The sequence below is a fragment of the Saccostrea cucullata genome, unplaced genomic scaffold (genome assembly GCF_032062105.1).
Source record: "Saccostrea cucullata isolate Sc308-1 unplaced genomic scaffold, CSIRO_AGI_Scuc_v1 ctg1579, whole genome shotgun sequence".
Classification (NCBI taxonomy): domain Eukaryota; kingdom Metazoa; phylum Mollusca; class Bivalvia; order Ostreida; family Ostreidae; genus Saccostrea; species Saccostrea cuccullata.
In genome coordinates, this window is record NW_026940777.1 from 21,658 (window position 1) to 34,199 (window position 12,542).

The window sequence follows — 12,542 nt, forward strand, 5'->3', positions numbered from 1 at the left end:
AATCATGATAATATACAACCTTCAAATAAAATAACTGTATACACTTTTTAAGCATACAGTGTATATTATTCAAGCAATTCTGGGCAACATGTGACGAGGAGCACACGGCGGGTGCGATCGGTCGGCACGGGGTGCCTACTTCTCCTTGGCACCTGATGCCTATGGCACGCCAAATTCACAAAAATGAGCAAAACATAGTTTCACAGTCGATAAACTAGGTTTATCGGTTGTAAACTATAGTTTACGGACTGTAAACTATAGTTAACAACGTTAATCTATATTTTACATCTGTAAACCATAGTTAACGCGATAATCTATGTTTCACAACCGTAAACTATACCTAATACCGAAAACAATCATTTGCGATTGCAAAACATAGATTATCTGATAAATACAGTTTCACGATTTGTAAACTATAGTTTACAAACCGTTAACTATAGTTAACGATCTGATAAATATAGTTTCACAATTTGTGAAACTATGATTAACAACTCTTAACTATAGTTTACGATTGTAAACTATAGTTTACAAACGTGAATCTATGTTTATCAACAAAATCTATTGTTAACGCTTTATCACAGACAGATAAACTTAAATTAACATTCGTAAACTATAGTTAACAACCGTTAAATATAGTTTTACAGATGAAAACTATACTTAACGAATCGTTAACTACAGTTTACGGTTTGTAAACTATAGTTTACAGTCGATAAACCTAGTTTATCAAATGTGAAACTAGGTTTATCTCATTTTTGTGAATTTGGCGTGCCATAGATGCCTCCTCCGATGTTTTAGAGGCTCGCGTTTGCTCCCCTTCAGATTTGTAATGTTCAATGGAGTTTTTAGCTTGAATACTGTTCGTTATCACCACATGTTTCATGATTAAATTAAGTCACATCTATTGTTGAGGGTCTTTCTATTGTTGCTTACTTACGAGCTGTAATAACAAACAGGAAATCGACTAGTAATCATTAAATAATTTATCCCTCTTTACTCGTATTTATGTTAGATATAGATGTCACCTGTTGACCTAGCGAATAACGTCAAGTTTGCGGTGTCGTTTGAGAATTCAGGAAGATCATAGAGTAAAATACAAACATCGTATACCATTGTAATCCTTTAAAGTCCGATTCTTTGAAGTATTTTCTCACGATTTTCAATTCCTAAACTAACATGTTTTTCAACATATCCGCGTTACATTTTATATCGTATGGGGGATCTTAGTCTTTGTTCTACATGATTTTTGTTAACATTTTATTTGTGTTGACAAAATAAATGCGCAAACTCAAAATGAGAGATAAATAGTTTAAATACCAAAATAGCTATATTATCAGTTAAAGGGCAACGAGGTCATAGGTGATCTCCAGGAAATAACATCTGAAGTTTCGAAAATCGGGTAAGTTTTACAAATTTTTGGATTGTTTTAATTCTTGTTTTATGACAACTTTCATGGTCATATTAATATATTCCATTAATTGTTGAAAGTTGATTTTGTTAGTCTAAGGTGGTGTATTTAGGACTGTTATTATTATTGTTGTTTTAAGGATACCAGGGAAAATTTATATCGTAAAAGATAATATCTCTTGAAAAACGACACAATTTCTCGTGAAAACGATGCGATGATATTTTCTGTCACTATAATCTTTTTTTAATGAAACTGATGTAATTGCCATGTCAAAATACTCCAAAAGTAAAATTGTTTGCTCACAAAAAGTTTAATTGTAATCGTATCTTGATCTGAAATTCAAAACATCAATCTAACCTTCGTGTACAAAATCAGACTGTCGAGTTTTTCTTTTCTGCAAAACAAAAAATATGTTATTTATGCGATTTATAGGGAAACCTAAAACATTATATCTATATCGAAAATATTCAGAGAAATATACATGTATATCAGTGCATTATAGTTTTCTGTATAATTCTGAACCAATTTTGATTGTAAACGAGGCAAGTGATATATTTCTAAAATATTGTTTAAAGCTTTAAACTTTCTATGGCAGAATTTTACCTATTTGCAGCCATTCTCTTTAATCAGTACAACCTTTTATCAGTTTAAATCCCATTTTTTGAAACTTTCATTGAAAAATTGAATCTATGTATTTTAAAAACTTCTTCATTTTGCAATATATCAGCATGACTCAAGTCATTATTTTCAAGAATTTATCAAATATTTGTTTGTACATGTTATCATCTGTCCTTAAAAAAATTAAAGCAAACCGCTGAAAATTAATTTCGTCTGAATAAAAGTTGAAAATAAAAAATATTTACCTCATGGCAAAAAAGAAAGATTCATAATATGCACCATTGAAATTAGAGATGATTAATCACATACATGGATTCAGCCCTGTGATTGCATTGCTTAGAATAACACTGAGAATATTTCTAATCAACGCTAATGAAAGCTTTTTAACCTGCATGTAAAGTATATATCTAATCAATTTCACTTTTTGCCTTTCCATGAGAGAATGAGGTTTATAGAATTTATCAACGACCATTTTTCATTACATTGAATTATTTATAAGCCCCCGCTTCTAATCAAATCTCATTCAATGTCTCCAATATTGAATTCTGTGGAAAATAAAATGCTTTTTAAGATCCCTCAATATGTAAGCCTTTAGACACGACGGTTATATATAGAATACCTGGCGAGTATATCAGATTGAGGTATTAATGGATACATTATTCTCCTGACGCTATGACAAAAGATCAATGCCTGGACACAGACGTTCAACTTAAATGGACTCGCACTTCTCTCATTGAGAAGTGCTTAATGCAATGCAAGATATGCGACGAAACTATGGTGTAAATAGAAAATCCATTTAACCATCATGATTTTTACTTTAGAAATTAATTCAACGGTCGATCAAAAATTCACAGTGACATAACGATTATTGAAAGTTGACAGGACCACAAGTGCTTAAAGGTTTTCTATACTTTATCATTGCTGGATAATCTGTTTTACGGGTATTTAATGTCAACTGAATTTTTATGCAATGTTAATTAATTAACCCCCATTTATATTCTTTATCTAAAAAGGCGGATAAATGGTTAGTTCGTAATTTTATGTAATCGTTTTATTTTTAATTTCAGTGACAAGTTCCAGTCAGTCAGTGTGTGCCTAGAATAACGTACTGGACGTATATATACATGTACATGTAAGTTACTTTTATAAAAATTTAAAATTTTTCTTTTTAGATTTTATAAAATTGAAAATAAAGAATTCTTCAAATCAAATTTATTTTAAATAGGTTACAAGATATTTTTTTCTAATATTATTGTAGTATAATAATTTTTATTCCTGAAACAAATTCTGAAATATGCTACATAAGGATAAATTTGTTTTTAAATGAACAATTAAAATAACAAAAAACTCTTAGTCATTGTGATAATATCAAATTTCCACTTTTACTATAAATATTCATCCAGCGTGAAAATTATCTATACAGTTTCAATAGGCAGATTTCAAAAACTTAAAACAAAAATCTTTGTCTTATGCCATACCAACTTTTCTATATATAATGTAAAAGTTCTCTTTATCTATTTGCATTGAATATTTTTTTCACGTTAATTTCTTCTTTGGTAACCTCTTTGTTATTTGGATTTCTTTAAAATTTTTAAGTACACAAGTCATCAACTGATGTTGAATAAAATCCAAAATAAACTGCATTACTTTTAAGTCTTGTCTTTCCACAAATTTTTATTTGCCATATTTTATTTTGATAAAAATTGCTGGAACGATAGCATTATGTTAAATAAATATGAATCATATATTTGTATTTTTCATGTGCTTGTACACATTTTGAATTTTTAAAAAGTTAAATGATGAAAGATGTGATATCATTTTGACATTTTTTTTCATTGTTAACCTCCTTCGACACAATATTACATGTACGTTTTCAAATTAAGTAACAATTCAAAAACATTAACATTTCTTATATGTATCTAATACTATTATTTTTATTGTATCTGTCTTCCTTACTTGCTCATTGAATACAATTCAATCGTTTAAAAAAAATAATTTTGCGAAGAATGTTGCATATTTCGCTGTGATATTCCCTCTACTAGGCAGTTGTAATACTACTTAGTATTTAATACATTTTATGAATTTAGTATTTAATACATTTTATGAAGTGTAAAAAATAATTTACAAATGCGAATTAATAAAATATTGTAATATTAATTTATTTGAAGAAAGATAAAAAAGTAATCTTTAAAAAGAAAGGTAAGTATTTAATTCAAAGACACAGAGGCATTTTACAAATATTTGTCAACTTGGCATACACCTTTAATGTTTGTATTTTAACTATAGACCCATTGGCGATCATTTAAAAATTAATTCATTTATAATCTACTTTAAAAGCTAATGTTTGTATATCACCGCTACATATACCTACTACTAATTGCAACATGTTAAGGAATTTAATAATCAAGCGGACACAAAGCAAGATGTAAGTAAATATTAAAGAAATCATATTTTCAAAAACAACACATATCTTATGTTTCATTCATGTGCACGTAGTTGATATCTCATTAATTGAAAATTTCAGTGATATGAATTGCATATGCCCCAACAGTAAGAAAAAAAAGAGCTTTAGAATTTTGAACAAAATTTAAAGAATATAAATCCTGTCAAGTAAGACAGCTTTCTAGAGGATATATTCTAACATGCAAACAGAAAGTAATGGACTCCACCAAGGGCTCTTTTATTGCTTTTTGACATACATTGTAACCTGTTAAATAACCTTTTTGAATGCATTTTTGGGGGTATAACAATACCATTGTGATTTAAAAGCCACATGAATGACTAAAGGGAAATAGAGGGGTATATTCTGCCATTGTTTTCACTGTTGACACGTTTATTGGATATTTGTGTACACTGTACACAGACTGCATTCAATTGTTCCCCGCCCTTTACTTTATACTTGTTAGCTATTCTGTCTTTGCTAAGGGTCAAAACTCTTCTTTCTTCCTAAGGTCATAGCCAGGTTCTCTGCAATAATTGCGAGTTTTCATTACGACACCTTGATCGTATTCTTTAGAAGTTCTGGCCTGGGATTAAGGTAGGAAGGCGATATTAAGACGATTTCATCCAATTGCCTCCCTACGGTATTGATAAATTCTTATCTCAAAGTCGATTGTTTTTCTAAGATTCAGGGCTGCTAAGTCGGTCGCCCTTTTTTATTTCATGTGTATATCCTTAGTTTTCATTGATCTTATTTAAAGGTAAGTTTTTTTTTTTTATTTTTGCAAGCAGATGCTAAAATCTCTCTCTCCTCTCTTGGTCTCTATCAACCTTCAAAAGTTCAAATAAATTTGTTAACTCTTTTATTTAGGATTTCTTCATAATTAATGAAAACAGTCATTGATTATCTAGGATCATTGAACATATACGTTAGGTAGAATTGTTTCATGGTACGGAAGTAGCAGCGATTTTCTTCCACTTATTGATGAAACAATTTCTGACTGCTTCCAAATTTAAAAACAATCTTTAGAGACAATCTTATTTTTTTTACTTTGAAAATAGAGATCGAGTGTAACTGTTTATTTCATTCAAAAATTGTCAGGAAATATTTCGTTAAAAATATCACACAATCGTTTAAAATACTATAAAATGGTTTACATCCACTATCAAATATCAAAGTAGGGGAAATGTCGCGTTTCAGAAAATTGTTCATTTTGTTCTTTAATTGAGGAAGTTCACATTATTAAATTATTTGTTAACAAATAATAATTGAATATCTATATTCAGCGGACGTGATTAAATTGCAAGTTTCGATTTTCTCTTATTTATAAAAGCAAAATCCATTTATTTACGTTGTAATTGCCTTTTATTTTGTCAACATATACAGTATACTTCAGCATAAGGTCTTTCATTATATTTGTCATTGCATTTGTTATACCCTGATTTAAATGCACATTCCTAACATGATGTTAATATAGTGTATTCCCTTTACTTGCAGATTCCATGATTTTTGCCTTTATTTGTTCTGCTGTTGAAGACGGTCGATCCTGATCATAAACCCAAATATTTACCATCGATTAATGCCACAATGAATACATAAACCAAGCTCTGAGTAAATTATGAAGTACGATCAAACAAAACGTAAAACAAAAGGCATCGGAAAAGTTAAACTTCTTGAAGAGCGAAAGAATTACAAAAACAAAAGAAAAGGAGATGGTCAACAGGTGCCTGAGACTGAGGATGGTAACCAAGGAAGTGACGTTGAATGCTTCGATGACGACGAGGAGGCAAAGGAGACATCTCAACAAAAAGAGGGGTACCTGCATGACAACGTGGCTACTTTAGCTTTGCAAAATGTAAATTTTCCTCGCGGAATTCTGTGCAGTGGATGTTCCAAAATCGGCGTTTATGACAAAGATTTAAATGATGTACAACGCAATGCTGAGCAACTGAAGGACAGAGAAAGTGATAGTCGGGAAAAATGTTCTATTTGTCAAACTCTGGGGACAAAGGTCAATCACCAAGACAACATCCGATCGTCTGTACTTTACTCTCACGAGTTTTATGACAAGTTTTCTCGAGACAAACGTCCTGCATGTTTGACCGATTCTGGTGAATCTATGACAAGGGAAAATTCGACATTAAAAATTGAAAGTGCAAGACTGCAAATAGGAGATAGAAAAAATGACCGTCTGCAAAGGGAAAAATCAATAGATCATACAGAGCAATGTAGATCTAGTAGAAAAATGTCCGTAAATAGTGTTAAGGCCTCAGGACAGCAACAGCAAAAGATGGAACAAGGTGGACAGGAAACCACCAAACTGTCGTCTGCAAATCCAGGAGGGAACGCATCAAGTAGTGTAAAAGATTATAGTGTTCTTAAAGTGAAACAAACTTCAAAGGAAAACAAAACTGTTGATAGATCTCAAAAATTTGAAGAGTGCAATAAAAAGACAACGAAAAACGAACAAATACCTGAAAATGTACCAAGTAACGGTAACATGCTTCCAGATCTTGTAAATAAAATTACATTGGTAGATTCAGAGAAATGTGAATACAGTGAAAAAAGTGCCGTTCACACGAAAAGGAAATGTCCAGAGGAAAGATCGGTTAAATGTGAATCGCCAGTTCCAACATTCCAACAACCAAAGAAGATACCGAAAACTTCCGACAGTCGGCGATCTTTTATTTTGGCAGCCACAAGAAGACATGCGGAGGGATTTTCTAGTTTATACATGAAACGCGCAATGAAAGGAAGTACTGTTCGCAAAGATGCCTGGAAAAATAATGGGGACATTGAACATCATCATCATCACGAAGGTGAGTGAGTCTAAAAACTTTTAGACTTTAGTTTTTAAACTTTGGAATTATATATAATTGAACAGCATTTAAGCACTAGCTGTTTTTTCTATACAAATCAGACGCGCACACTTTCTTCTTGTATTGCATTTTATTCATTTATTTCAAATCAAAACGCATTACTTGTTCACATGGATAATTCGTTTTGTATAATTTATAAATTATCGCTGTTTTAGGGATTGTGTTTCAAAACTACGTATGTGTAATGTAGTAATTATCATTACAAAATTTTACAATTCATAGCAACACTAAAAAATTGTTGTGATCTTATTTGTTTGCAAGTCCACAATGTACCGTATGTCATCGACACGTCTTTTAGTATACATTGTCACCCCTCCCCCCAAAAAATCATTTACAACATGAAAGATTATATAAAGAAACGTCTTTGACAAGACCATTATTTTTACAATGTATCGTTTCAGAGAAGTACACTGTTGAAAGCCTCGGTCTGACTTTTGGAATTCCGGAATTCAACCTTCGCTTGGCGGGACGAACCGTGAAGAAAACTTCCGGATCACCAAGAAGACCGGAAAGCCACAGATCAAGTGCGAGTTCGACTTCCCAAACTTTCTTACCACCTATTGGAGAAACACAGAGACATTCTTTTTCTCTTAAAGGATTTGGATAAATCCAGGCAATCTACTTTAGTCATGTTCGTTGTCAGAATAAAGTGTAAATAAATAATAAAGTTAATTAAATTCAGTATCGAATTTTCTTTTCTCATATTTTTAAGCCTTTTTTCGCGTCAAGCAATTCTGGAGTAACATGCAATTAATATGATAGATAAACGTTTCTAGTCTGTTGCAATTTACATGAACAAATCATAAAGTTGGTATAATGTTGATGTTAGCATGTTTCTCTCGTAAAGATACATTTTATTAAAAGGTAATTAAATGAGTACACCCAATCAATAAAGACAATTTCCTTAATAAATTCATTCTGCTATGCAAATTTATTGAAAGTAAGCAGCAAAAATATTTAATAAATGTATACAGATGGAATAAAAGCAAAAACATTTTAACAACTTGTCCTTTCATCAGAGATAAAAGGGAAAGTGGAACTCCTAACTCTTTAAAGATGTAAGGATCTGATAAAGGTCGGGCTGCCTTTAATGTATCTCTTTCGTACTAAATGACTATTGCCAGAATTCTTTGTTTTATTGAATTTTATTCTCTTTGGTTATTTCTCGGTCGCTAGGTTTAAATATGCAAGGCATTAATTTATTTTCTTAGCCTGTCATCTCTAAAAGATTTTACTTTCAATGTGACACTTGGAAGGAGAGGACATTCTAAAAGAATTCACCGGGTTGCTGAGAGACTTCAGAAAGCGAACGTTTCTTTGGGGGTAAAGTTTCTCTTTTTAATTTACGGTAGTGGGATTTTAATGCGCTATTCCCATGAACTTGAGACTGGAATTCCAACAAAGGAGGAACCAATTGTGTTACATTACATTACCCGTAAAGTGGTTACTAGAGCCTTGTTTACTTACGAGAGACGATTGTCCGTTCTTGTTTATCCTGACAAATTAAAAACAAATACTTTTTACATTATATGTATATGAATTTGTTTCCCGTTCACAAAAGTTATATCCTTGTTTGTTCCCTGCTGAACTTTCCCGTGATTTGGTTGGCTATACAGTGCATTATTCACCTCTGCGTACACAATGGTCAGATATTAAGGGATTTTAGTACATCTATTTAATTCGCATTTCATACCACTGACATCAAATTTAAAATTCGGTTGTGACAGACATTTTTGTTTGCGTCCTTATAACTGTGGTTTGTAAATTTTTATCTTTTCGATTTTTAAGTGACAAAAAACAGGGGAGTCCTTTTTCTTAATCTTGAGGATTTGCCGAGATTAACGGTGTGTTTCCTCTTTTGTATACCGCACGTTCAAATAACAGACATATATATAATTCTACGGCCGTTTCGTAGAGTGTCATTTCGTTAACTTGGTACAGAATGAACAAACATGTTGCTTTCTAATCTAAGTAAAGGCCTGGCAGAAATAAGATCCACGGGCTATGGCGAAAGGGTGGAAATCACCACCGAACGTGACAGGAGCAGACGATCTAGTCGCATCCCTCACGAGAGACTTCGAAGAAATTCTCCAAATAAAGTCCCAGATGTTTCAGATGCAACCATCAACAGGAACAAGTATCCTCTGAGTCTCCCAAAGACGTTCACAACAAGAAAAGGACCTTTGGTTTTATATACGGATAGCTGCCAGCCATCTGTTTCAGAGGGCGACATCTGGAGCAGACAACAAACAGAATCACACAATTTAAACTCCTTGAAATTAAATTTTTACCTCCAAAGTGGCAAATCGTCTGGGAGTAGCGGAGCCAGTGTCTCTAGAAAATTACAAGCACCGACTGTTGTGTCGTTTGCTGAGGCTGTCCTTAACTTTGATCATTCTAAAATTCGAAACAAAAACGGTTTAGCGGGCAGTGATGGATATAAAAGAAAATGACGATATTGGAAGAAAAGAACATACATTGTAAAGCTTTCGAAACTTGGTGCACATTGTATATACGCTGGGATCTTCATTGTATAGAATGTAAACTACCAAGCACATCTAGTTATACGATGTAGTGACATGTACTTGGTTACAGTATTTTAGACATTATTCATGCTTAAGATTTTAGAATAGTTTCATGAGATGAAACTTCTATCAAAACATGAAATTCGTTCCTCCGTATTAAGTGTTTAGATTTTTTAAAAACAAAGTTGGAAGGATTTACTGTTTTACCTCTGTATTATCAAAACACATAACTTAATTAGCATATGGAACTTTAAAGAGAAAGCGTGTTCCATTAGTCAAAAAAATCTTTTATTTCTATAAAAATACATAGATTTACTCAAGTGAAAATTTTATTTAAATTATTTTGTTTACGTCTGCTATATGTTTGCAAGGATTCATAAAACTTTTCCTTCGATAAAGTGAAATTGGAAGGATTGATATTGCCTTTTTTGAATTAGCAATTCTGGATATGAAAGACGATGTATTGATTTAAGAAAGTAAAAATAACTTAAATGTTGTTTTCCGTAAGGAAGGAGTTTTTTTTATATAAATATATCTGTTTGTGCTTTACTGTCAGCAAGTAATGCGGGAAAAGATGACTGTGTTCTCGATATGGAAAACAGGACGTTTACAAGATTCGGAGGCAGATCTTCTTGAGTAAGGAGTGTGACTGGGATTTTTCCCTTTGGATTTTTATGTTTTTGCTTACTTTTTGCAAATTTCCAGAATGTTTTATTAATATTTGCACTCAAGAAGAAGTTTGTTTAATGTTTCTTTATTTCAATTTTGATATATTATGAAGATAAGTTACCTGACCTTAATACTTATATCGCTGCCAGAAAAACGTTTACATTTATGGGTATGATAACATCTCTAAATTTTTTAATGGAAGGTACAAAAACTTACCCAAAAACCGAACTGAATGCATGTTCATTTTGTAATGCACAAGAAAAATTAAATGATGAATTTCATTTTGTTTTGTTGTGCCCGACATTTTTTGATATACTTAAAAATAAAATATTATGCCTTATAATTATAAAATCAGTCAAGCAGAAGCTTTGTAAAAAATGCTGAAAAAATCATTTTAATTGATGAGTTTGATATTAATGGTAAAAATGTTTGTTAATATTCTTATTCATACCAATTTTTCTTCAGACTCTCTCTCTCTCTCTCTCTCTCTCTGATCTATACCTATACCATACATTTACAATTAGTTGTCAATCATATATACAAGACTGATTACAATTAAACAGCATTTTGTGATGAGAGACTCTTTAATAAAATACTTTCCTAAGATCTGTGCATAGTTTTATAACGTTTGTTTTTATTTAAGACAGTTTTTTTGTACATTTCGTGTAATAATGCATTTTTGCTGATCATATAAGGCTGATCTTAATAGGCCTAGTTTTACATTATCCTATATTTGTACAAAAAAAAAATGACTATATCTCCGTGCAAAAATTCTTATTTGAAAATCAGTTTGACAGGTAAATTGAATCTCTCGATTGTAGTCATCAATCCGAAGTTTTAAAATTTTTATTAAAAAACCTCCTGTATATATTTATTTTGATAACATGATGATGACATAAGTATAATTGAAAATGTTAAATATAAAACTCTTTCTGGTAGAAAAAATCGTATATTGTCAATTTTGAATTGTAACACTTGATGCACAATATGTTTGTTACCTTTTAGATATTAACTGTTCAGATAACACCACATGTTTCCTTTACTGAAGGAAGAACATTAAAAATTGAAAAATACAAAGCACACCTGCATGATACCTTTTTGTTAAAATGTAAATCGAAAAAATGATTTCATTTTCAATATAATCAAATATTTTACCACAGGGTTGGTATCCTGCATTCATAAACAAGATTGAAAATCCTCCACAATATTTTGATGTCAATTTTGAAGTACTTGAAAAGAAGATTTTAAAACCTATATACTTGTAAAATAAAGCGGGGGTCATGAAAACAAACGCAATGTGTTTGTTATCTTTCCTGGCCCAGTGGTTCTGGAGATGATTTTTAAAGATTTTTCCTATATATTCCTATGTAAAACTGCGGGGGTCATGATAACAAACCACATGTTTCCATGAGTTTATCTTTCTTTGGCCAGTGGTTCTGGAGAAGAAGATTTTTAAAGATTTTTCCTATATAATGTAAAATTAGAAATTGAAAAATACAAATTAAGGACACCTGCATGACACTTTTTTGTTAAAGTGATTTTTAAAGATTTTTCCTATATATTCCTATGTAAAACGTACGGCCATTTTCTGCCCCGGGGGTCATGTGAACAAACTTGAATCTACACTTCCATTTCAGATTTCATTTTCAAGATTTTTATCTTTTCTATATATTCAAATATTTCCATTTGAACAAACCTACCACAGGGCTTCCACAATATCATCTTTCCTGGCCCAGAAGAAGATTTTTTAAAAAAAATTTTTAACAAATAAATTTGGAAAAGGGTGTGGCCCTATTTGAACAAACTTGAATCCCCTTCACCCAAGGTCTTTGTAATGTCTTCCTGAGAAGAAGATGAAAATGTGAAAAGTTTACAACGACGACGACGACAACAACAACGACAACCCCGGACCAGAAAAGCTCACTTGAGCCTTCGGCTCAGGTGAGCTAAATATAAAAAAAAAATTAAAAACAAAAAAAAATTAAAAAAGAGCTTACATTCAATTT

The 12,542-nt window shown here is 31.5% G+C and overlaps 1 protein-coding gene across 1 annotated transcript; it reads left to right on the plus strand.

Moving 5' to 3' along the window:
• The first annotated feature begins 5,011 nt into the window (after positions 1-5,011).
• On the plus strand, positions 5,012-7,990 carry LOC134256296 (uncharacterized). Its single transcript, XM_062738952.1, has 3 exons — positions 5,012-5,106; positions 5,961-7,282; positions 7,744-7,990. Exons 2-3 carry the CDS (start codon positions 6,082-6,084, stop codon positions 7,947-7,949), a joined length of 1,407 nt encoding a protein of 468 aa, XP_062594936.1. The 5' UTR covers positions 5,012-5,106; positions 5,961-6,081; the 3' UTR covers positions 7,950-7,990.
• Positions 7,991-12,542: the final 4,552 nt, after the last annotated feature.

Coding starts and splice junctions, on each gene's coding strand:
- LOC134256296 (XM_062738952.1), top strand. CDS start 6,082: ATGAAGTACGATCAAACAAAACGTAAAACAAAAGGCATCGGAAAAGTT. Junction 7,283..7,743: donor ACATCATCATCATCACGAAG/GTGAGTGAGTCT, acceptor GTATCGTTTCAG/AGAAGTACACTGTTGAAAGC.